General features: G+C 62.9%; 1 protein-coding gene across 2 annotated transcripts; it reads left to right on the top strand.

The window, feature by feature from the left end:
• The first annotated feature begins 524 nt into the window (after positions 1-524).
• MKNK2 (MAPK interacting serine/threonine kinase 2) lies at positions 525-12454 on the top strand. Of its 2 annotated transcripts, XM_030336160.1 has the most exons (13): positions 525-660; positions 3908-3995; positions 4102-4203; positions 4282-4379; positions 6365-6444; positions 6770-6843; positions 7123-7227; positions 7344-7399; positions 7503-7598; positions 8042-8236; positions 8929-9093; positions 9864-9907; positions 10228-12454. In XM_030336160.1, the coding sequence occupies exons 1-13, from the start codon at positions 610-612 to the stop codon at positions 10460-10462; spliced, it is 1389 nt and encodes a 462-aa protein (XP_030192020.1). In that variant the 5' UTR covers positions 525-609; the 3' UTR covers positions 10463-12454. The 2 variants fall into 2 exon arrangements, with proteins under 2 accessions (XP_030192020.1, XP_030192021.1); XM_030336161.1 differs by lacking the exon at positions 8042-8236.
• The last annotated feature ends 10593 nt before the right edge of the window (positions 12455-23047 follow it).

Below are 23047 nucleotides of genomic sequence, written 5' to 3'. Positions count from 1 at the left end.
ACCACCGCCAACATCCCTCCCAGGTCCTTCCCCTGTTGCCCCGCGCACCTCACTGCGCAGGCGCGCGGAAACCCCTCCAGGCCCGAGTGCGCAGCCGCACGCGGCCCGGAGAGCTCTCCAGCCCCGCCCCCGTTGTGCGCTTGTGGGCGGGATTGGCGGAGGCGGGGCATGCGTATTGGGCGGGGCGAAGCCTGGCCTATAAAGGCGGCGGCGGGGCGGTGCGCCCGGCTCCTCTCGGCGGCGGCGGCGGCCCAGGCAGAGGAGTCCGCGGTGGTGGCGGCGGCAGCGGCGGCGCTGTTCCCCGCGCGGTCCGCGCAGTGGGGTCCGGGCTGCGTGTCTCGGGCGGCGGCGGCGGTGGCACTGCGGCCCCGGCCCGAGTCCGACCCCGGTGAGTGCGGCCCGGCGACGCTGGCCTGGCCCCGACCCGGTCTCGGGGATCGGGCCCCGCGGAGCCTCGGCGTCCGGGGCTCACGGCGCGCTGGCCGCAGCCACTCACGTTCTCCTTTGTCTGCTCCCGCCTGCAGGGTCCCCTACCCGGCCGCCCCCCGCCCACGGGCCGCTCCCCCGGGCCCGCCGTCCCCTCCCCCGCTGGCGGGGCCCGGACAGAAGATGGTGCAGAAGAAAACAGCCGAACTTCAGGGCTTCCACCGTTCGTTCAAGGTGAGGGCCGGGTGGGTTTGGGGTCGCCTGGGGCTGGACCACTCGAGTGGCCGGTGGGGGGCGCGTAGCCCCCACCCCCGAGATCCACCCGTGGCTGCTGCCCGCCCTCCCCGCCCCCCCGCCGTGTGTCTGGGGCTGCCCCAGCCGGGAGTGCGCTGGTGGGGGTGGTCAGCGGGCCACAGTCCAGTCCCCAGCGCCCTGGGGACTGTGGGGTCTTTCCTCTAGGAACCCCAAGCGCGGTCAGGGCTCCCAGGCCCTTGGGAGCACCTGGTTGTGTGTCCCCTGCAAACCCCTGTGCACTGCTAGGGAGCTCAGGCCACAGTCCAGTCCTCAGCGCCTTGGACCTGTGGGTCTGTGGGGTCTTTCCTCCAGGAATCCGAGGTAGGACTGCAGGTCCCAGAATAGGTGGTCCTTGGAATAAGGGAGTGAATTGGATGCCCCTCAGCCCTGCGCCTCCCAGACAGTCCGGGCCCAAGTGCTATTTCCTGTGGGAGCAGGAAGTTTCTGCGGTGGCCCCACGGCTGCAGTCTTGGTCTCAGATGAGCGAGTCTGGGGGGGGGCGGGCAGGTGCTGGGGAGGGGCCCCACGGGGCTGGCTCAGGGGATGCAGTGATGTCAACGGCCTCCCCACCCCACCAGCCGCGTTATGTAATGGCTTCCCTGGGCCTTCTTGGGCAGGGACCTGTTGCCCTGTAAAGAAGGCAGGACCTGGGTGTGTGTGGGCACGCGCACGCGTGTGTGTGTGTGTGTGTGTGTGTGTGTGTGCGCGCGCGCGCGCGCGCGGCGCACTTTCATGTGTGTGTGTGTGTGTGTGTGTGTGTGTGTACACAGGCACTCCCAGAACCGGGGTGGGAGGAGCAAGCTGAGACTGTTTGGGTTAGAATTCCCAGGCCTGTCCAGCCACATCTTGGGCCAGCGTGCCCCACCCCTGCCCACACGCCTGTCATCCTCGCTTTACCCCCTGCCAGGGGAGCAACAGCCTTGGCAAGTCCAAGTGTCCGGGGCCGGGCTGAAGCGGGGGGGTGGACCCGAGACGTCACCGGCAGTGGTCTATTCCCTCCTGGGGCTGGGCATGAGCTAGGACAGGGTCAGTGTGAGGGGCCAGCACGGCAGCCAAAGCAAACTCGAACTTTCTGGATGATTCCAGCCGCCTCCTGCCAAGGCCTGCTGACTGGAGGCCTGAGGCCAGCCCCAGGCCCAGCCCGCCCACATTGCTTGGGACTGGAGGCTGCTCCCAGGTGGGACCGTGGGAGTCCCGAGGAGTGGGAAGGACCCTGGCCAGGGAGCCTCAGCTATGAGAAGGTCCTCTCAGCCATTCTGGGACTCCCCTCCCGCCATGCTGAGCTTGCCTCTTGGGCTGGGCCTCGCCCTCCCGCCCCAGTCCAGCAGCGGCACTGCCGGGACCCTTTCTGCTGGGCGTCTCCCAACACACTTTCCCCATTTTCAGTTGGGAAATCGGAGCCTTGGAAAGAGATGTTTGCCCCGAGTCTCCCTGCAGGTGGAGACAAGGACACAGGAGCTGCTTTCACCAGGGGTGGTCAAGCCACCAAGGTGGAGGCTGGGACAGGCTTGTGGGGGTGGCGAGGGGACCCATAGGCCCCCTTGAGGGTCCTCGCACTGTTCCTCGGTCCGAGGAGCTACAGGCAGCTTCCTTCCATCACCCAGCCACAGACGTGGGTCAGGCCTGGGGCCGAGGTCACTAGACGGAGGTGAGCGGCTGCTGGCTGCTGGCCCTGAGCGTCCCCCCCCCCACCCCCGCCGCTGTCCACCCCTATGTGGTTACCCTGGGGCCCCTCCTCCCAGGTAGAAGTAGTGAGACCTCTGGAGGAGCCCAAGGCAGGGTGCTGGTTTCTGGCGTTGGTGACTGTGTGCCTGCCTCCCCACGGAGGCCAGACTCCCACCGGGCAGGGCCAAGGGCCGGAGCACTCCCTTCTCCCGTCTGCCTGGCCTGCCCGGCCCAGGCCTCCTCACAGCCCTGCACAGGGGGGTGGGGAGGCCGAGAGGCCTGCGCCTGTGTTTTCAGCCGCTCCCTCTGACCTCCGCCTGCCCCCTCTGCTGCCGGCCTGGCTTCCGGGCCTCCCGTGTGTAGGAATCTGGCCCAGCTCCTTCTGCCCTGGGCCCCGCGGTGTTTCTCTGGGGCTTTCCTGGAGCTCCTTCTTTGGATGATCCTCCTGCTGGAGCCCCGTCCCCAGTTGTCCTGAGGCCCCAGGGAGGGGCAGTGACCTGGCTCGGGTCACCCGGCATCAGCAGCACCACCGTGCACAGAGGCCCCGTCACCCACCTGAGGCCCCGGCCACCTAGTCGGCCAGGGTGCAGGGAGCTAAATTAGAGCTATCTCCTGAAGGCCTCTGCTGGGCCTCAGTGTCCTGGCCTCAAAGGCCTCACATCTCAAGCCAGGGGCCGTCCGTCCTCACTGTGGCCCATCTGCTCTGCAGAAGATTATTCCAGCAGCAGCTCTCTGGGGGGGCGGGTAAGACAAGGTTTCTCCAAGCCCCAGCTGCCTTCCTTCCCTGCTCAGGGTCTAGCACCCTTCCCCCGGTCCTGGGGACTAGCGGGTGACCTCCAGTGGGCCTCTCCCTGCAAGGCTGGTTTCTTAGCTGGGCACGGGGGCCTGTGAGGAGCTCTGTCCCGGTGGCAAAACGGGACCGTGCTGGCTGTGGCCCGGGCAGGGCTGGGCAGAGGGCGGTCCGGTGTCTACACTGTTGCAGCCGGAGGCCTTGGAGGCCCGTCCTATGAGCCACGGTCGGGCGACAGCGGGACCTCAGAGGGAGCAGCGCGTGACCAGGAGGGCAGTGGCTCCCCGTTTCACAGAGGGAAGACTGAGGCCAGAAATTCAGGGCCTGGTGCTGGAGGTTGTGGGAAAGCAGGCAGGGCCACCCCTGCTGGGAACCCCGCCTAGAAGCCAGAAGCCGGTGACTCACCCCCTCCCACTGACCGCCTCGCTGTCTTTGATCCTCTGCAGCCCAGGGGGCCAGTTGGGCTGCGGAGGTTGTCCCGGGTGAGCCGCGAGGCCTGGCCTGGGCACCATAGTGACGCACGCCAGGCCCTCTTGCCTGCTCGGGGCCCCTCCCCGCAGCGCATCCCTTTCCTGGACACCCCGAGGGCCCTGGGGTTCGGGGGAAGAAGGACCGTTTCCTTACAGTCAGGCAAAGCCAGGCTTTTGTCCCCCTGGACTTGTGGATGCAGACGCGGGGGCTGGGTCACTCTCTGGGCAGGCCCTGAGAGCCCTCCTGTCCTGTCCCCTGCAGGGGCAGAACCCTTTCGAGCTGGCCTTCTCCCTAGACCAGACCCACCTCGGGGAGACCGACTTCAGCCTGGAGCATCCCGCCCGCCCTGGTGAGGGCCGGAGAGGAAGGTGGCGGTGCGGGAGGGCCGGTGCGGGAGGGCAGCAGGGGCTGCCTGCTGAGCAGGGCGGGCCTCACCTCCGGGTCTCCTAGTGCAGATATGCCCGCCAGCCAGCCCATCGACATCCCAGACGCCAAGAAGAGGGGCAAGAAGAAAAAGCGGTGCCGGGCCACCGACAGCTTCTCGGGCCGGTTCGAAGGTCAGTGAGGACTACAGGTGGGGGTGTAGGGAGACGTGGCCAGCCCGGGGCGGCTCTCACCGCACCCCTGCTCCCCAGATGTCTACCAGCTGCAAGAAGACGTGCTCGGGGAGGGTGCCCACGCCCGAGTGCAGACCTGCGTCAACCTCATCACAAACCAGGAATACGCCGTCAAGGTGAGCACCAGCGCCCGGCCAGCTCCCCGCACCTCTCCCTGCAGCGCCTGGGCTCTCGCACTGGCCGCGGGTGGCGGGAGGGGGGAGCTGGCCTTTGAGCTCCCGGACCAGCAGCTGGGGGAAAACTAGTATCTAAAAATGGCCCCAGGGCCAGTGACTCAGGCCACCCCTGGGAATCTAGGTCAGCCTGCTCTGAGCCCCTGAGTCTGGGCAGGAAGTGACCATAAGGAGCCGCTCCCTACACAGGTGGCTGAGGACCTGGTGCCAGGGCGCCTGAGAGCTGGGGCCTTCGGTCAGATTTGGCTCTTGCCTGCTGGGTCACCCCAGGCCACTCCTCAGCGACAAGCGGTTCTCCGTGTTGGTTACAAGGGTTAAGAGGCAATGCCGTACTTGGGGCCCAGGGAGGCTTGGCATCTGGGGAGACCAGGGTGTGGCCTCGAAACCTGTATCTCTTGGCCAGGCAGTACGACCCTGTGCTCCGAGAAACCGTCCAGTCTTCCCTGGTGACCCTGCATCCGGGTGGGGTGGGGTCACAGGAGGCTGGCAGACCAGGAATGAGGACCGGTGCTCCCCGGTGAGCGAGGCTGGCCAGAGCCCAGCGCTTTGGTAGAAGTCTGATGGCAAAAGTGGCCATCGTCCCTGCCCCGTGAGTTCCAGGTCGGGCGGCATGACGGTGCCAGAGAACTGGATGCTTAGCTTTGAGCGCTTTCTGCAAGACAGGCCACGCGCTGAGTGTTTTCCCCTTAAGGACCGTCGGGCAGCCTGGCCTCCTCTGCCCCTTCGACAGTTCGGAACGAGGCTCTGAGGGGTTAGACAGCCTGAGTCAGACCCTGTTGGGCCTCCTGTAAGGTCATCCCTCTGCCCCGAGGGACTGCAGTTTCCTCCATGAGGTGGGGTCCTGGCCAGATTCCCAAGGGGTAGGATGAGGTTCTTCAGGAGGGCATGGCTGCTGGCATTGTGTCACGAGGCCCCGACATCTGGTTGGTCTGCCTCTCTGAGGCACGGGTGCGTTTGTCACCAGACAGGTGGGACAGCACGTAGGCTGGGCCCCGGCAGCACGCGGACACCATGCCTGCCTGTTGGAGGGGCGAGCTGGTGGCACACCGTGTTCCCCTCCTCCAGGCCGGCGCGCTGGGCAGGGAACCCCGGGCCTGCCCCGCCTGCCCGGTGAGAGGGGCCTAACATCCAACCTGGGAAGACGTTCCCAGTGGGTGCCCGGGGGCCGAGGTGGCCCGGAGAGAGCCAGCTGGCACCTTCTGCCCCCACTTCTGTGGGCGAAGGTGTCTCGGGGAGAATCCGGGAGGCAGGTGGGCCCAGAGCTGCCAGGTGCCGGCGGGATCAGGGGCATAAGCTGGCTTCCGGAGGCTCTGGAGTCGCGGGGAGACTGTCCCTGTTGGTTGACGGGAGGGCCAATCTGGGCTGGCATGAAACGGGCCTGGGCTGAGGGGCCCGTGGCAGCTGCCCAGACTGTCACAGAACAGGGGAGGTGGGACTTGGCACCAAAGTGGGCAGGGACGGCTTGGCTGGCAGCCAGGCACCCCAAGACCGCTCTAGTCCCCCGTGTGGTGTGGGAGTCCACAGTGGCCACCGGTCTCCCAGGCAGGGAGGGGATGCTGACACCCTGAAGGGGCATTTTGCAGGCGTCTCAGGCCCCAGACATGCCCCCGAGGCCTGTGGGGTCAGGAGCGGAACAGGCCCGCCTCCTCTTTCTGCCATTCTTGTCCAGCTTGTCTCTCCCCTGATGCCACTTGGGAAACATGTTGCAACCCCCCCCTCCCCCCAGCCTGTGCTGACGCCATAGTTCTGACTTCTAGCAAATTCTGGGCCGCAAGAGGAGAGCTCTGCTTAGAACTTAAGGTCTAAGCTCGAATGGGGTCTCAGCTGTGGCGCAGGGCAGGTCTCTGGTGGGAGCCCCTTGGGCTTTGGGAGGGGCTTTGGCTGACCCACTGCTCTGTCTCCTGCCCGCGCCCCCCCCCCCCCCTTAGATCATCGAGAAGCAGCCTGGCCACATTCGGAGCAGGGTTTTCCGGGAGGTGGAGATGCTGTATCAGTGCCAGGGACACAGGTAATGTGACCCACCTTGCCACAGAACCGGGCCCTGAGCCATCTTTCCGTGTGTGAATGGGCCTGAATGCCTCCTCACCCCCAGCAAGCATTTGGGGAGCATCCAGTGTGCAGCAGAGGCCGTGCAGGGTGCACTGGGGAAGACCCAGCGTCAGGCAGGCAACCCAGAGTGGGCAAGGTGGAAGCAGGCCCGTGGCCCCGGTCCCAGTCTTCCTGTGCACAGGTGGGGGTGGAAAGGGTGGGCCCCTCCTGGGCTGGGCTGTGGCTGCACAGGGGCCTTAGGAAGCCTCCCTCCTCTCCTGCCTCTCCAACCCCCCACACCTCAGGAATGTTCTAGAGCTGATAGAGTTCTTTGAGGAGGAGGATCGCTTCTACCTGGTGTTTGAGAAGATGCGGGGCGGTATGTGGGGCCTGGGGGACGTTTGCAGCTGTGTCCTAATGGGCTGTGGGCTCGGCCACCAGGGAGGACTTTTCAGATGTGCTTGTCCTGCACATCAGAGGGGGCTTGTGGGGTCCGAGCTTCCTGTCCCCATGGCAGCTCAGGGTTGAAGGCTCTGAACCCAGGGAGGCCAGAGTGGGCACTTCCCTGTCGGGTGGAAGTGGGCACTAGGCACTGGGCGGTGGCCTGGAGACACGGAAGTGACGCGTATGTTTTTCCTCCACCATGGCCTGGCCCCAGGCTCCATCCTGAGCCACATTCACAAGCGGCGGCACTTTAACGAGCTGGAGGCCAGCGTGGTCGTGCAGGACGTGGCCAGTGCCCTGGACTTCCTGCACAACAAAGGTGGGTGGTGGGGCTCCCTTGTTCCCTGGGATGTCCAGCCTCGCGCCCTGTCCAGCTGCCTGAGACTCCTAGAAAATGCCTCCACTCCCTCCACTGAGTCCCGGTTCTCACCGCAGGCATCGCCCACAGGGACCTAAAGCCAGAAAACATCCTCTGCGAGCATCCCAACCAGGTGAGGGGCGCCGGGGAACCGCCTTCCCTGCGCCAGGGCCCGGGCTGGGTTGGCCTGGACCGCCGTCCCCCCCTCCCTTACCGCCTTTTCCCACCCTTCCTAGGTGTCCCCTGTGAAGATCTGCGACTTCGATCTGGGCAGCGGCATCAAACTCAACGGGGACTGCTCCCCGATCTCCACTCCGGAGCTGCTCACCCCGGTGAGGCGCCCAGGCAGCAGGCACGCAGCGACCCGCTCGGTCCTGCTCTGGGGCTGCGCGGCCCGCTGCCCCTGCCGTTGCGTAACCTCGAGGTGCTGGCTGCTCTGCTGCCTAGCCCGTGGAACTGGTGCTTTTGCTTAGCAACAGCCACTGATTGGCCCGCGGAAAGTGGCGGGCGGGGCCACGGGCGGGAGGGGAGGGGCGGGCTCCCAGCACCTGTCGCTGATTGGGTGGCTGGGCGGGTGGGCACCTGCCACCTGTTGATTGGGCGGGTGTGAGGGCGGGGCCTGCCCCCAGCCCGTCTCTGATTGGCCAGGCTGGGCATCGGGCACCGCAGGCTCAGGTGACCCAGTGTTGGGGCCTTCACGTGATGCCGGGAAGTCCCGGCCTGCTGCAGTCCCCTCCTCCCCTCCACGGGTCCTGACGCCTCGTCCCGCCCGCAGTGCGGCTCAGCGGAGTACATGGCCCCCGAGGTGGTGGAGGCCTTCAGCGAGGAGGCCAGCATCTACGACAAACGCTGCGACCTCTGGAGCCTGGGTGTCATCCTCTACATCCTGCTCAGCGGCTACCCGCCTTTCGTGGGCCACTGCGGCAGCGACTGCGGCTGGGACCGCGGCGAGGCCTGCCCGGCCTGCCAGGTGCGCGCGTGCGCCGCGTCCGTCCCCTGTGCGCCCGGTGCATCGCAGGCCTGGTCTGTGCGCGCGTGCGCCCGTCCCCTCTTGTGCCAGTCTCTGAGCGTGTGCGTCCCCCACCCCCAGCACCCCTCTGTGCCCTCCCCCAGGGCCTGCTTGCTGCCGAGATCCTGGCCTGTGATGCCTGATCCATCCACGGGGCAGTGCTGGCCTGGTGCTCCTGGGGTTACACAGACTCCTTGGTTTTATGGTCTAGGAGAGGAAGCATTTGGAGGTCAGGAATCTGCCGTCCGGCGGGACTAGGATTTAGGGTTTGGGATGATCACGTTTCAGCCTGGTGGCCTTCTGCTCCCACGAGCCCGGCTGCCCAGAGTTGCCTTTCTGCTGCTTGGCTTCTCTTGGGCAGAGTTCACTGAGCGCTCTCCTGAGGCCCGGTCTCTAGTCCAGCCTGCTTTCCTCTCAGGCATTTGGCCCCCCAGAGCCCCCGGTCCCGCCAGCTGACCTCAGGGCCCCCACTGCAGCCCCTGCCACCCCCCCTTGCGGTCTGGGGGCCAGGGTTAGGCTGCATGGCTGGGCCTGGGGCCTACGGCAGCTTGTTACCGAGCAGCGTCATGATGTACCCCGTTGCGTCCAGGCCGGTGTGGATGTTGGGGTAAGTTGGCTGCGGCTGATTTCACCCCCTTGCCCCTCTCCCTCAGAATATGCTGTTTGAGAGCATCCAGGAGGGCAAGTATGAGTTTCCCGAGAAGGATTGGGCCCACATCTCCTTTGCTGCCAAAGACCTCATCTCAAAGCTCCTCGTCCGCGACGCCAAGCAGAGGCTGAGCGCCGCCCAAGTCCTGCAGCACCCCTGGGTGCAGGGGGTGAGTGAGCCCTGCTGGGGACCTCCTGCCTCTGGCCCGCCTCCGATGGGCAAGGGAGGGACTTGGAGCAGGGATATGAGCATCCCCGGGGAGGCCAGCATCGACACCCCCAGGTGCAGCGTGGGTCTGGGGCCCAGCCTTGGGGTCTGCAGGGGCCCCAGGCGCAGCAGTCAGACCCACCACCTGCTTCCAGCCGGACGCCAGGACTGCAGAAACTGCTTGAGCTTGTGCCCCGGAGGCATCGGGGCCTCCTCCCGCCTGGCACAGGGAGCAGGCTGAGGTCGTGCAGGTGTTAGGCAGGTGGCAAACCCCGGGCAGGGCCCGCCAACCCCAGTCCTGCTCCCTGTCCCCCCACCCCCAAGCCGGGAAGAGCCTGGCGTTTCTCTGGCCAGCAGTGCCCCGAGCCAGGCTGCCTGCCCAGAGCAGGGAGGGCCCACGGGCAGGAGTCTTAACCAGACGTTGGCACCGGGAGTCCACAGGAAGCAAAGGCTGGGGCCCTGGTGTTAAGGAAGGCCAGCCGGTGGAGGGGCTCCCAGCCGGTGGAGGGGCTCCCAGCCCCTTCTGGGGCACCGGGAGACCTGTGGGGGCGGGGGGGGGGGGGGGGTGCGGGTCTAGAGAACCGCTTTGGGCTTCTGCCTTGCCCTCCCCCTGGCCTGGCTGGGTTCCAGCAGAGACACCCCCCCCCCCCCCCCCCCCCGGTTGCTGCCAGCGGGGCCCCGGGAAGGCAGCTGGGCTCTGCTTTCAGCTCCGCCTCTCCCCTGTCCTTACAGTACGCTCCAGAGAACACCCTGCCCACACCCATGGTCCTGCAGAGGTGAGACCCACGGGGGGGTGGGGGGTCTCGGGCCCGAGAGCGGGGGGGGACCCCGAGTCGGTGGTTAATGTTAAGATGGTTAAAGTGACAAGCCGTCTTTAAATCGGGGGGCTGGGAAAGCCATCTATGCGCTTGGGTGTCCTCGTACCAGTGATGGTGATGGATTGGGCCCCTGGCGGGGGTCTTGGTCCCCCAGGGAGGCTGGGCATGCCTGGGGCCTGCAGCCCCTCCCCCCGAGGTACTGCACAGACTCTAGGGGTCCCAAGGGGATCGGGCCCCAAAGCTACCTTTCACCTCCTTGGTGACCGCCCCGTCTCCAGGAACAGCTGTGCCAAAGAGCTCACGTCATTTGCGGCTGAGGCCATCGCCATGAACCGGCAGCTGGCCCAGCGGGAGGAGGACGCGGCCGAGGAGGCGGAGCAGGGCCAGCCCGTGGTCGTCCGAGCTGCGCGCTGTCTGCGGCTGTCGCCGCCCTCCCAGAGCAGGCTGGCCCAGAGGCGACAGCGAGCCAGCCTGTCCGCGGCCCCCGTGGTCCTGGTGGGAGACCACGCGTGACCCCTCCCTCCCTCTGTACATAGGTCACTCCCCCCCTACCCCCCCATGAAATCTAAAAAGTTTTTTAAGCTATTGCCAGCCGGTGACCAGCAGGCTGCCCTCCCCTGGCTGGACTTCGAGGCGCTAAGCTCAGTTGGGGGGGCTCTTTTTATATGAGGTTTTTGCTGTTGGCTTTTTTTCTTTTTTCTGTCTCACCCCCGTTTTTTTTTTCCTTTTAAAGGTGTTAAAAGCAAAGCAGGCACCTGGGGAGGAGGTTGGAGGGTGTGTCGCCGGGCTTGTCCCGTCCCAGCCCCAGATACGCACCTCTACTGTGAAGGGTCCCCACGCCCCACGCCCGCCCTGCCCAGATGTGACTCAGGAGAGGAGGGCACTTGTCGCCTTCCAGAGCTGGGGGCACAGAAGCGCACCCCTTCCCCAGCCCTCACAGTATTTGCAGGGACGGGCCACCCCCACGTCTCCCCGGGGTGACACAGCACCTCTTTAATCCCTCACCCTGAAGCACCCTGGTCGCTTGGTGGGGTGGGGGCTTCTCAGGTCTCCCTTGTGGCTGGAGGGGGCTTGGGTGCGGGCAGGTGGGAATCACGGCTGCCTGCCGGGCCCCGCCTCTGACTGACAATCGGGGCTCCCTCAAACCTTGACCTTAAGCTCTCGCCGCCCCCTCCCCTGCCCTCTCCAAGGGGGACCCTGCCCACCCAGGAGGGCAGTGCCAGAGGAAGTGGGAGGGGTTGGACAGGCGCCCGTCAGCCAACGTGGGGGTCCCTCAGGCCCCCACCCTGGGCACCGGAGTGCCCTTTCTCAGGGCTCAGTCTGACCATGGCCACGTCCTGCCCCTCACCGTCACCCCTGGGTCTGGTGAGGAAGCTCTGTCACCACCCCCCCCTTACTCCTCCTCAGAGCCAGGGCCCAGCCAGGGGTCCTGCTAAAGCCCCCCACCCCCAAGGGCAGCGTTTCTGCGTGCCCACCTTCAGGAACACGGCTACAGCTGCCACGGCCTCCTCCCGGGCACCCAGGAACCTCCGTGCCCGCCTCTACCCACCTTGGCGCCGGGGTCAGATGTTGAGTGACCGCCGGGCTTGGGGCGACTGACCCCCCTCTTCCCTCGGGTGGGAAACACTATGCAATACAGGCTTCCCTTTTCTCCATGTTCGTGTGCTTCTGCCGGGGGTGGGGGGGGGTCTCTGCAGCCCCCCCCCCCACCAGGGCAGCCTGGCCCTGGGGTCTGGGCGAGACTCCGCGGCAGGCCGGGCCTGGATCGCCCCCCCCCCCCCCCCCCCCCCCCCGGCTTCTAGTTGTTCGTCCTGTTTTGTTCGTTTTTTAAAGACATCGGTTGACTTCCCTTCCCTGTTCTTGAATACTTGAATGTTGGGGGGCCTTGTGGGTTGGGGGAGCTCACGTGCCGTTTCTGTGGCAGTCTCTGGTGGCCGGTGGGGACTGACTGCCCCTCCCGTCCCCCGCCCGCCTGGATCTGTGGACTGGCCTTTCCAAAGACCCCGGGGGGGGGTGGGGGGGAGAAGGCCGCCCCGCCCCCTGCTTCTCGCCCATCAGTGATTCTACGTTTTGCAACTGGGGATTCTGCCTTTTTGTAAAAAAAAGAAATGCACCCCCCGCCTGCCGCGGGTGCCGTGGCCGTTTTAACTCTGGAAAGCTGAGCTGTGAGGAGCTTTTTTTTTTTTTTTTCCCAAAGGTGGGGCAGCCACTTCCTCCCCGTCACACGGACAGTGTGGCCCAGAGGACTGTCAGAACCGCTACTGTGAATGGGCGCCCGGCCCCTGGCCCTGGGGGAGGGGAACGGCAACGTTTCAATGTTCAGATGTATAAAAAAGACAAAAAAAAAAAAAAGAAACTCAAGTTTTTTAGAAGTGGGGGGGAAACATCAAGCACTTTAACTGCACCGCACCAGGTGAACCGATACAGCTCATTTTCCTTACACCAACGTCAATGCCGGACTTTTGTATTGTTTTGTAAGGATTTAATAAAAGTCATAAAAACTTGGGGGTCCTCGTCCTGGTTTTCTGTTGAGTGACGAGCAGCCCCAAACCATTTCTCGATCGTCGATCTCACTGGAGTCCGGTGTTTGGACGGGCGCCAAGGGGGTTGGCCTGGGCCCTCGTCTGTCCGCGGCGGCTGCGGGCCCGGCTTCCTCCCGACGTGTGGGTGGCTCTGCCACACTGAGAGGACAGCCAGAGTTGCCCGGGACCGAAGCGGGAGCGGCCAGGCTGGCCTGCTCTTGGACGCCATCACGTCCCCGCATCCAAGGCCCGGCCCTCTGCTGTCCCGGAGCCGAGGGTGCGCAGAGGCGAGCAGCTCGGGGTGGTGGGGCTGCTACCTTTGGCCGATGCAGCCCAACGAAACCTGGTAATTCCAGCCTATCCCGTGTGGCTGGCCCTCGGCCATCATGAAATTCTTGCTGCAAGCGGGCTTTTGTGCTGGATAGCCGGGGCTGACCAGATCCCGGCAGGGAGGCGGTGGACCGGGGAGGGCTTCCCGGAGGCAGGAGCCAGTGGGGGGAGGGGCGGTGAAGTCGGCGGTTAGGGGGCGTCAGCCTGGGCTGCCCCGTGCTCCAGCTCATCTGAGAAGCCAGGCGAGGTGATGAGCTAGCAGGGCGCATGAGCCCCCCGGGGGAGCTGCAGGTGACCTGGGCTCTGTGGGGCGGGGGGCCGGTCCTCGAGTGTGCCCGGCCCAGTCCCTGGAGCTCCCGTGTCTGCTTCCCTCCCCGAGCGTCCTGTGTTCAGGATCCAGCCAGGGGGCAGGCGCTAGGATCGCCTGGGCCAGCGGAGGCTGGTGGGTCACCCCTCCTGCCCGGGACCCGGGGCTCAGAAACACGGCCTGCCCCACCTGGCATCCCCGAGCCTGGCCCCACCCCTGCTTTTGTTCAGCTCCCTCCTAGCCCTCCCCCGAGACCCCATGGCTGCCCTGCCCAGCACTGGACCGCCACCAGCCCCCTCCAGGGCCACCCCCCACCAAGTCCCTCTCACGGCGCCTCTGGGCCCCTTCCCTGGCTCTGGCCCAGCCTGACGTGGGTGGGCCGGAGCCCTGCCGACCCTCACCGAGGCCCTCTCCCTGCCCCCTCCTGCCCCCTCCCTGCCAGGCCGGCATAGGTACAGCCTGTTCTACGAGTTGAGTTGCCTTTTCTTCCCAGCTGATCCCGCCCCTTCCACGTCTCTCTCTCTCTCTCTCCCTCTCTCGCTCATGGAGCGGCAGGAAAATCCTGAAGCTGGAGGACCCAGGAGCCTTTCCCAGGCTGATGACTGTGGCGCCCCACCCGCCTCCACCTGAGAAAGAGGAGGTGCCAGCCACGTCCGAGGCGCCAGGGAGGTGACGTCGGTGACCAGGGTCTCTGCGCCGCACGAGATGGTGGCTCGCGTTGGAGCTACGTGCGCGCAATGGGGGCTGGGCGGGCGCACGGAGACCCTCATCTGCACAGTTTTTCTGTAAAGCTAAAGCTTTTTTAAAAAATAAATTTTACTTAAAAAAAAAAAAAGTAGTGGGTGCCTGGGAGGCTCAGGTGGTTAAGCGTCTGGTTAAGCGGCTCAGGTAATGATCTCACGGTTTGGGGTTCAAATCCCGCGTCGGGCTCTGCGCTGACAGCTCAGAGCCTGCTTAGGACTCGCGCGCTCTCTCTGCCCCTCCCCTGCTCATTCTCTCTTTCTCTCAAAATAAATACATAAAACCTGAAAAAAAATAAGCCAGGCGTAAAAGGCCACGTGGTGTGCGAGGCCACGCGTGTGAAACGTCCAGAACAGGCTCATCCACGGACAGGAAGGGGGCTCGTGGGGGCCGGGGCTGGGGACGGAGAGAGGGTGACTGCTGATGGGGACAGTGTTTCCTTTTGGGGCAATGGAACTTTCTGGAATTGGGCAGCGGTGATGGTTGCACAACACGGTGAATGTACTACACAGCACCGATTTGTTCTGGAAACTTCACCTCAATTTAAGTTAAAAAGATGAGCAGAGCAAGTCTGTGTAGGGTGGGTTACATCGGGGAGTAATTTAGCTCTCCAAGGTGGGGGGCACACAGGCACCTCCCTCAGAGCTGGGGACTCCTGCAGGTTTTGTCCCTGTCGTTGTCACCAGTGCCCATGCCGAGCCCTCCATGTGCCCCCACCCCACCCCACCCCACCCCACCCCCAGCTCGCCAGTCCTGCTGTCGGGCAAGGCCAGAAGGGAACATTATGGAATCGAGTCAGACGTAAGGAAGAACCTGCCTGGATGGGGTAAGTCAGGGGGAGGGGGGCGGGGCACTGCGTTCCCAGGGCCTGGGACACCCCGCGAGGTGGGCCATCGGCCTTGCCCGTTTCCAGCACGCGGCTGCCTGCACACATGCCCTCGGTCACCCGGGCCTTTCACTCCTCCCCACGCGGGGCTCGGGGTTTATGGCAACCTCGGGAAGATGCTGTAGGCTTTCTGTCACGTCCATCATTTCCCCCACGAGGACTCAGTTTCCCCAAATGGAACGTGACGGTAATGGCTCCAGCTCCCCCCGACTCAGTTTCCCTTTTGCGACCCCCTGTGAAGCAGCAGGAGGCGGGACACCAACAAGGGTGGGGGAGGACGGGGTTCTTGCCCAGCGCCGCAGCCTTGGCTCGGGGGTCGGGACGCTCGAGCCCGAGGCCCTCGGGGAGAGCACCTGGCCTGAGGCTGGCAAGTCCCCAGAACAGAGTCACAGACACACGGGCGGAGCACGGGTCTGTCAGTGTTCTATCAGCACGTTCCTGGCGGCACCTGAAGGTGCCAGGGCGGCCGAAGCTTGTGGGTCTAAGCCCTGGTCGCTCCTCACCCAAGGTCATCAGCTCGGTGACTCAACCCTGCAAGTAGGAGCCAGGACCAAGGACAGGTGAGCGAGAGTCTCTCCTGGGCACAAAACCTTAGGGGCTCCAAACACGGGGTCCCCAGGATCTTCCCGAGACAATTGTAGATTCTGGCGTTCAGGCAGCGCCGGGTTCCCCCAGTGGTAACATTTTGCAAAACTGTGTTACAATGTCGCAACCAAGACCGACTTTGCTACAGCGCAGCTGGCCGCTGAGTCCCGATTTCCAGGTGTCTCCGCGGGCTCCTGCCCTCCGCCCCGGGCTGCAGCAAGAGCGCCCTGATTAGCTCCAGGAACTCCCTCCCCTCTCTTCTCCTTTGGAAATAGAAATGCATCAGACTGGACTGTCGAGCTGGGGGCCTCTGACGGAACTTTCTGGAATGACGGACACGTTCTCCCTCTGAGCTGCCCAAGACAGCAGCCACCAGCCACGCGTGGCCACTGAGTGAAATGCGGTCAATACGCATGAGGAACTAAATGCTTTCATGTGTTTCTTCTTCTTTGGTTTCAATGTATGGAGCCTGGCAGGGCTGGTGGGTCTCCAGCTAGAAACCCTCCAGCGGGCCAAACCCTCCCTTTTCAGGCCTCTGCACTGTCTGGGGTTGGTCCCCAGTTCCTGCGTCCTCAGTCCGTACATCCTGAGCCCTGGGTACACAGTCGGCACTCGATAAATGCTGGTGGAGGGAGAGGCTGAATGAGTGAGGTCTCTGGACCGCCCCCCCCATCTAAACTGGGGCGCCTCCGTGTGAAGGTTGGCTTGCCCTCCGGGGCCTCACTTTGCCCCATCTGGATAGTGGGGCAGGGGTGTCACGGACCAGGGCAGGGTGTGACCTGTCTTCCATACCTTTATCCCTCGCTGGTGCGGTTCCTTGGGGGTTCACACCCTGTGATGGCCACCCAGGGTAACACACCCCACAGCAATGGGTGACATCCGGGGGTGTCCCCTGGACCCCCACCCTAGAGTGAAGGGCAGAGCAGGGGACAAAGACCCAGTGGGAACGGAGAGCTCCTGGCCCTGTATTTGGGGCCAGAGTGGGTATGCTAGGCACTGCAAGCAGGGAGGAGGACGCAGTTTTCGGATGGGGAAACTGAGGCACGGAGAGGTCAAGTCACTTGCCTCCGTGCAAACAAGCAGCATGCACAGCTGGGGCCGCAGAGCCCTGAGAGCACACACTCCTTCCTGCAGGAAATAAATATATTTGTTTAAAAAATGTGTTAAGTGGGGGTGCCTGGCTGGCTCAGTCTGTTAAGCGTCCGACTCTTGGTTTCGGCTCAGGTCATGATCTCACAGTGAGTTCGAGCCCCGCATCAGGCTCTGTGCTGACAGCGCGGAGCCTGCTTGGGATTCTCTCTCTCTCCCTCCCCCTCTGCCCCTCCCCTGCTCGCTCTCTTTCGATCTCTCTCAAAATAAACACTTAAAACATTGTTTAAAGAAGTTTTAAGTTGGGGCGCCTGGGTGGCGCAGTCGGTTAAGCGTCCGACTTCAGCCAGGTCACGATCTCGCGGTCCGTGGGTTCGAGCCCCGTGTCGGGCTCTGGGCTGATGGCTCAGAGCCTGGAGCCTGTTTCCGATTCTGTGTCTCCCTCTCTCTCGGCCCCTCCCCCGTTCATGCTCTGTCTCTCTCTGTCCCAAAAATAAATAAACGTTGAAAAAAAAAAATTAAAAAAAAAAAAAAAAAAAAGAAGTTTTAAGTTAACTAAATGTAGACATTTATGGTGCCTGCCCTGGGGGGTGGTGATAACGGTTTTCCTGACGCTTGGGGGGGTCGGGTGGGGGGAGGTCTCTGCCTGCAGCGAGTTCTCCCGACCGCTCTCCAGCCTGTCCAGCAGCGTCCTTCTGTCACCCGATGTCACCTGCAGGGCTGTCTCCCGGGCTTCTGCTGCTTCTGTCGGGTGGGTCCTGACCGGGTTGGGGGGCAGGAGCCCGGGAGGGCTGGGGTTTCTCTGTGCATCCGGCAAGGAGAGTTTGGGAATCTAGAGCCATCTGGGCGGGGGCAGGAGGTGAGAGCTTGAAGACAGGGAAGCGGCGGAGGATGGCGGCGTTTAGATGGGGTGCCCTGTGTCCCCGTGTTCGCCAGAACACATGCAATCGATCGCGTGGGGTTTCCCCGGAGGGCTGATAGGGGCTGGGTGATGCAGCTGGGTGCGTGTCGGGGAGAAAAGACCAGACTGGGGACCCACAGGGGCGTGTCCAAGACGGGACGACGCCCTCCCCCCCCCCCCCCCCCCGCCCCGGGGCTGCTGTGGGGACCGTCCAAAACCAAGACAGGGCAAAGGGACGTGCTCCAGCTCACGGCTGCATGACAAAGAATCCCAAAGCTCACGGCTCAAAACAACCATTTAATTTCCTCATGATTCTGTGGGCCGGGAATCAGGGAAGGGCTCAGCTGGACGGCTTGTCCCGGACCCAGAGGGACCGCCTCCAAGACGGCTCTTCGCTCACCTGTCTGGCTGCACCACCGTTGTGGCCTGTCTCTGTAGAGTGCTCGCCTTCCAGCACTTTCCGTGCACGGCACACATCTCTGGCATGGCTTCCGGAAGCCCAGGTGAGCCCAGGGAAGGGAAGCAGAAACTGCTAGGCTCGCGCCGGCACATCCTCTTGGGCAAAGACAGGTCGGGTCCCAGGGACGGAGGGAAGAGGTCCCCAGGCCCTCCCCCAGGTCAGGACCAAAGTCAACAGGTGCGTGTCTGCAGCCTCTGCCCCGCGGACGGACCCCGAACACACGACGCTCAGGGAGGGACCCAGACACTAGAGGCCGCACGGGGTGGGTCCACGTGTGTGAAACGTCCAGAACAGGCTCATCCGGGGACAGGAAGGGAGCTCGCGGGGGGGGGGGGGGGGGGGGGGCTGGGGGAGGGGGTGGGGGCGGTGACTGATGGAGACGGGGCTGCTTTAGGGGTGATGGAAGGTTCTGGAATTGATTGTGGTGATGGGTATACACTATGTGGATATACTAAAAACCCTGAGTTGTGCACCTAAAATGGGTGAATTGTAGATCAACAAAGCCACGGCGGGGGGGGGGGGGGGCATAGGCACAGCGGCCACACGGTGGACACGACCTAAGCGTCCGTCCGTGGCTGAAGGACAAACACAATGTGTCCATCCACACGCTGGAATGTGACCCAGCCTCAGGAAGGACATTTCTGGCCGGTGGGGCCTCTGACCCTTTCTCCCCACCCCTCCCCCAGGCTCTCCCCTCCCCCCCCCCATTTCCAGCGGGCAGAGGGGGAGGGGACAGGATCGGGAGCATCTCACCCGTGGAGTCACCCGCCTGGCGCTGGGCTCTCGGGGCCAGCCGGGTCTGGGGCGGGTGGTCTGCGGCGGGGGGAGGGGCCAGGACTGGGCGGGGCGGGGGCGGGGCCAGCAGGCGGGACCCCCACCCTGCCGTCTCCTTCGGGCCGGCAGCTGGGGGCGGGCGGGGGGAGGCCCCCTTCTGGCCGCTTCGTACTCAGTTTGCTAACCTCTCCTCCATCCACCCCCGGCCCTACTGTGGAGACCTCCTCGTCTAAGACGCCGTCCCCGCCTCGCCCTCTGCGGTGAAGGTCTGCGGAGCTCGCGGACTTGGCCTCCCGCTCGCTCCCGTGACCCGGGCCCCGCGTGGGACCCTCCCAGATGCTGCCCTGGGGAAAGGGACACTACAACCCTCAGGCCTCTGGTGCCTCGGCTGTTAACTGGGGGAGGGACGGGGAGGGACGCAAACCCCAGTGCCAGGTGTCACCAGTAAAGACTCGTGATGCAGGGGACTTTGGATTTTCCGCGTCTTGGGAGAGATACGTCAAGGGGAGGGGGGTGGAGGGAAGGAGTAGGATCCCAGTCACTGTGGTTCCTGAGGGCACCTCCTTCCTGAGAAGGGCGGAGTGCTTCCAGAACATTCCAGAATATTCCCGCTTGCATCCTCCTCCCTGGTCAACATTCCCGGAGTGCAACAGTCAGCCTGGAAGCTTGTAAAACGTGAGGTGGGCCGGCCTCTGGAGCGCGTGTGGCGTAGGGGACAGACTTTGCTCTGCAGTGTGGTCAACAAGTCGGTGCGTTTATCAGACCCGTCTCACTGAATCTCAGATGCCCTTCTGCTTATTCGGAAAGCGCAGGCCCCAAACCTGGTTGTCCCCCTCACTGCCTCTCCCGGGCCAGGTTTCCCAGAAGCACACAGCGAGACAGGCATGGGGGGAAGGCTTTCTTTGTTAGGGTTCCCTGGGAAGTAGGGCGACGATTCTCAACAGGGGTAACCGCCCCCCACCCTGGACACTGGGCCACGTCTGGGGGCATCTCGGGGGTGTCACACTGGGGTGCTCCTGGCATGGAGCATGTGCTCGGCCCCCACAGCGACCAGGACGCTCCACAACTGAGAACCGTCCAGGCTCCTGTCTTAGCAGTGCCTGGGGGGGGGGGGGGGCAGGAGCCAGAGGGGAAGGCAGGCGAGCAAAGCGGGGACAGCACAGGTGGCCCGAGGGGAGACAGGAGACCTATTTATTCATTTTAAAAAAAAATTTTAGCGTTTATTTATTTTGGAGACAGAGAGACACAGAGCATGAACGGGGGAGGGGCAGAGAGAGCGGGAGACAGACTCGGAAGCAGCTCCAGGCTCCAAGCTGTCGGCACAGAGCCCGACGCGGGGCTCAAACTCACAGACCGCGTGATCGTGACCTGAGCCGAAGTCGGACGCTTAACCGACTGAGCCCCCCAGGCGCCCCAACAGGAGACCTATTTAAAACCCTGCCCTCCCTGTTGGGATGAGCACTGGGTGCTGTATGGAAACCGATTTGACAATAAATTTCATAAAAAAAACCAAACGAACCCCTGCCTTCGAGGTCCCACCCAGGCCGCCTGCCGTGACTTGGGGGCCTGTTTGGTCCCTTTGCTCCAGGTGGGTCACAGGCCCCCAGGATAGCTCCCCACCACGCTCACGCTCTCATGTGGCCCCCACCCACGCAGAGGCAGGACAGGCCCGGGTGAGCCAGGCTCCGGGGGCGGCCAAGGAGTGGGGCTTCTGAGGCCCGGTGGCCTCCGTCTGGCGCCTCTGGGGCCACTGGCTGGAGGGAGCTCAGGCATCTCTGTGCAGGTGCCCACGTGCAGGACCCATCAGTCCCCCTCCTGTCCCGACTTCCTGCAGAGACTAAACCCCTGGTCCCGCAAACACCGCCTCCTGGCAGGTCCCCTGGGCTTCCGAGAGGAGTCGCTCAGCTTGTTTTCTGACCCGCTGAACTTCCCGTAGGCGGGAGGCTAGACCCAAAGCCTCGATTCGAATCCAGTTAGCACTTTGGGCTGGAAACCTTCGTTCAGAGCTGGTGCGCCCGCCCGGCGAAATCTGGTGGTTTCCACGCGCTCGGGCCCATCCTTGGACCGGGGCGCTGGGAGCCCCATGGGCGTGAATGGCCGCTGTCATTTGAGATGGGACTCTGTGCGCATACAACGCCCCACGCCCCTTCCCTTGACGCACCTATGGCCTCAACACCACTGCCCACCGCTGCTGGACTCCAGAGTTCCATAACAAGCTGCTGGTCTCGGTCCAAGGTGTCCCCTTCCTTTCCCCAAACCCAGCCACATACTCAGTTTGTGACCTAGGGAAGCCACCTTCTCCCCGTGGGTGAACAGTCCGTTCTTTGCCCAGGCAGATCCCGTAGTCTGACTTGGCATGAGACTATGGCCCAGAGATTAAAGCCAAACAGAACCCACTGGCACCCGACTGGGCTGGGCCTCACCCATTCAGGGTCACTGACCCACTTTGAGGAGGTGCCTTCCCGGGTCGGGATGTCAAGGAGAAGGCTGGGCTGGCTGGTTGGAAATGTTTCCACCTTCAGCCCAGGCTAATGTGAGCCAAGTGGAACCAGGAAGCATCGACCCACAGCTGATATTACTGACAAACAGCAGTTGTGTGGGGGAGGGAAACCTCTTCCTCTACCCTCTTAGGTTCTGTACCCGGGGACTTGTGAATTAAACTGGTGAAAGACATTAAAAAAGATTTTTTTTTAATGTTTTATTTTTGAGAGAGAGAGAGAGAGAGAGAGCAAGCACAGGAGGGGCAGAGAAAGGGAGACAGAAGATCCGAAGCAGGCTCTGGCCTGACAGCACAGAGCCTGACGTGGGGCTCAAACTCACAAACCGTTGAGATCGTGACCTGAGCCGCAGTCGGAGGCTTAACCGAGTGAGCCGCCCAGACGCCCCATGAAAGACATTTTAACAGGAACCATACGAAGTTGCTTATTTTTAGTTTTACGCGCTCAGGCATCACGGAAAGTAGTAAGTGTGCTAAGGAAGCGTGGGGTCTGAGGCTCACACACCGCCGTAACAGGAAAAAGGAGGTGACAAAGGCCACTTGCGGGAGAGCAAACGAATTTTAGGAAAAATAAACAGGCCGTTAGGAGACTGGACAGGAGGTTTGATGGTCTGTGACAAAGTCTGGGGAGGGTGCTAGCATCCCTTCTCCGAGAAGAGGGTTTGCTCCCTGGAAGGGATTCATGACAAATGAGTTCTTTGGGGAGCCTCTGGTTTTCGGCAGATGAGGGACTGCGGGAGCTCAGACGCCCTCAGCTCAAAGTAATTCTTACACCAAAGTGGCGGCGTTTGGGGTAGCATGCCTTGGTCCCCTTCGTAGTTCCCCCTAGATCTTCTGCTAACCCTCCATTTTTTTTCTGTTCAGCGTCAGGCGTTTTTGGTGTGATGATATTATCCCTGTGTGAGATCCAGGCCCTAGAGACAGGGCAGAAGGGTGCGGGGGACGACACCCGCCCTGCTCCCCAATGATGGCTTCATAGAAAGAGTGTGCCCCCTTGGGGCACCTGGGTGGCTCAGTCGGTAAGCGTCTGACTTCGGCTCAGGTCGTGATCTCACGGTCTGTGAGTTCAAGCCCTGCATCGGGCTCTGTGCTGACAGCTCAGAGCCTGGAGCCTGCTTTGGATTCTGTGTCTCCCTCTCTCTCTGCTCCTCCCCCGCTCACACTCTGTCTCTCTCTCAAAGATAAATAAACATTAAAACAATTAAAAAAAAAAAGAAAGAAAGAAAGAAAGAGTGTCCCCCCCCCCCCCCAAACGAATCCCCATTCCTGGAATTAGCTTGTCAGCAGCGCCCCCTAGAGGCCACCACCAGCTTGAACAGGGCTGGGCGCCAGCCAAAGACCCCTGGATGCAAAATTCAGACACCTTCTCACCTCCTCAAGGACACTGCAAGGGACCGGGGACAGGTGTTTGGTCAGCAAGCAGCGTAAAGTGTCAATCAGATGAGACAAAATGGCCTGCTGTCCTTCCCTCGTCACCCCTGGGGCTGGTGTGTCCTCACAGCTAATGTCTGTGTCTTCTAAAGGACACCAGAGCACAGGTAAACATGTCATATTTTCACATCAGCTGAACTTAACTGAGATATAGTTTACTCACAGTGACGTACGCAGATCCTAAACACATCTGGATGGGTTTAGGCAACTGAGGAGGGTATGTCACCCACACCCCCATCGAGATCTAGAACATTCTGGCCCCTGGAAAGTTCCCTCCACTCCCCAGACAACCATTTTCCTGATTTCTGTCTCCATAGAAGTTATACCTGTTCTGGAATTTGATCTAACTGGGACCAAACGGGATGTCCTCACCATCTGGCTATAGAGCTGGGACTTTGCAAATGTATGGCATGAGGTAAGAAAGTTCGTGTTTGGATATACCTAAAACTTTTTGTTGTCGATGTCTTCACTTGAAACATAAAACCCTTTAATGATAGATGCATTGCTCTCTTCTCTGGCCAGGCATGGACACACAAGATGTTTAAAAAATAAATAGAGATCAGGGCGTCCGGGGG

The sequence above is a fragment of the Lynx canadensis genome, chromosome A2, assembly GCF_007474595.2.
Source record: "Lynx canadensis isolate LIC74 chromosome A2, mLynCan4.pri.v2, whole genome shotgun sequence".
Lineage (NCBI taxonomy): Eukaryota > Metazoa > Chordata > Mammalia > Carnivora > Felidae > Lynx > Lynx canadensis.
The sequence above is the reverse complement of the archived record's forward strand: the minus strand, read 5'-3'. Positions and strand labels throughout refer to the sequence as shown.

Excerpts from the sequence above, each read along its gene's own strand:
- MKNK2 (XM_030336160.1), top strand. The coding sequence starts at position 610 with ATGGTGCAGAAGAAAACAGCCGAACTTCAGGGCTTCCACCGTTCGTTC. Across the intron at positions 4,380-6,364 it reads ACCAGGAATACGCCGTCAAG|ATCATCGAGAAGCAGCCTGG; the intron begins GTGAGCACCAGC and ends CCCCCCCCTTAG. Across the intron at positions 7,599-8,041 it reads CTCCGGAGCTGCTCACCCCG|TGCGGCTCAGCGGAGTACAT; the intron begins GTGAGGCGCCCA and ends TCCCGCCCGCAG.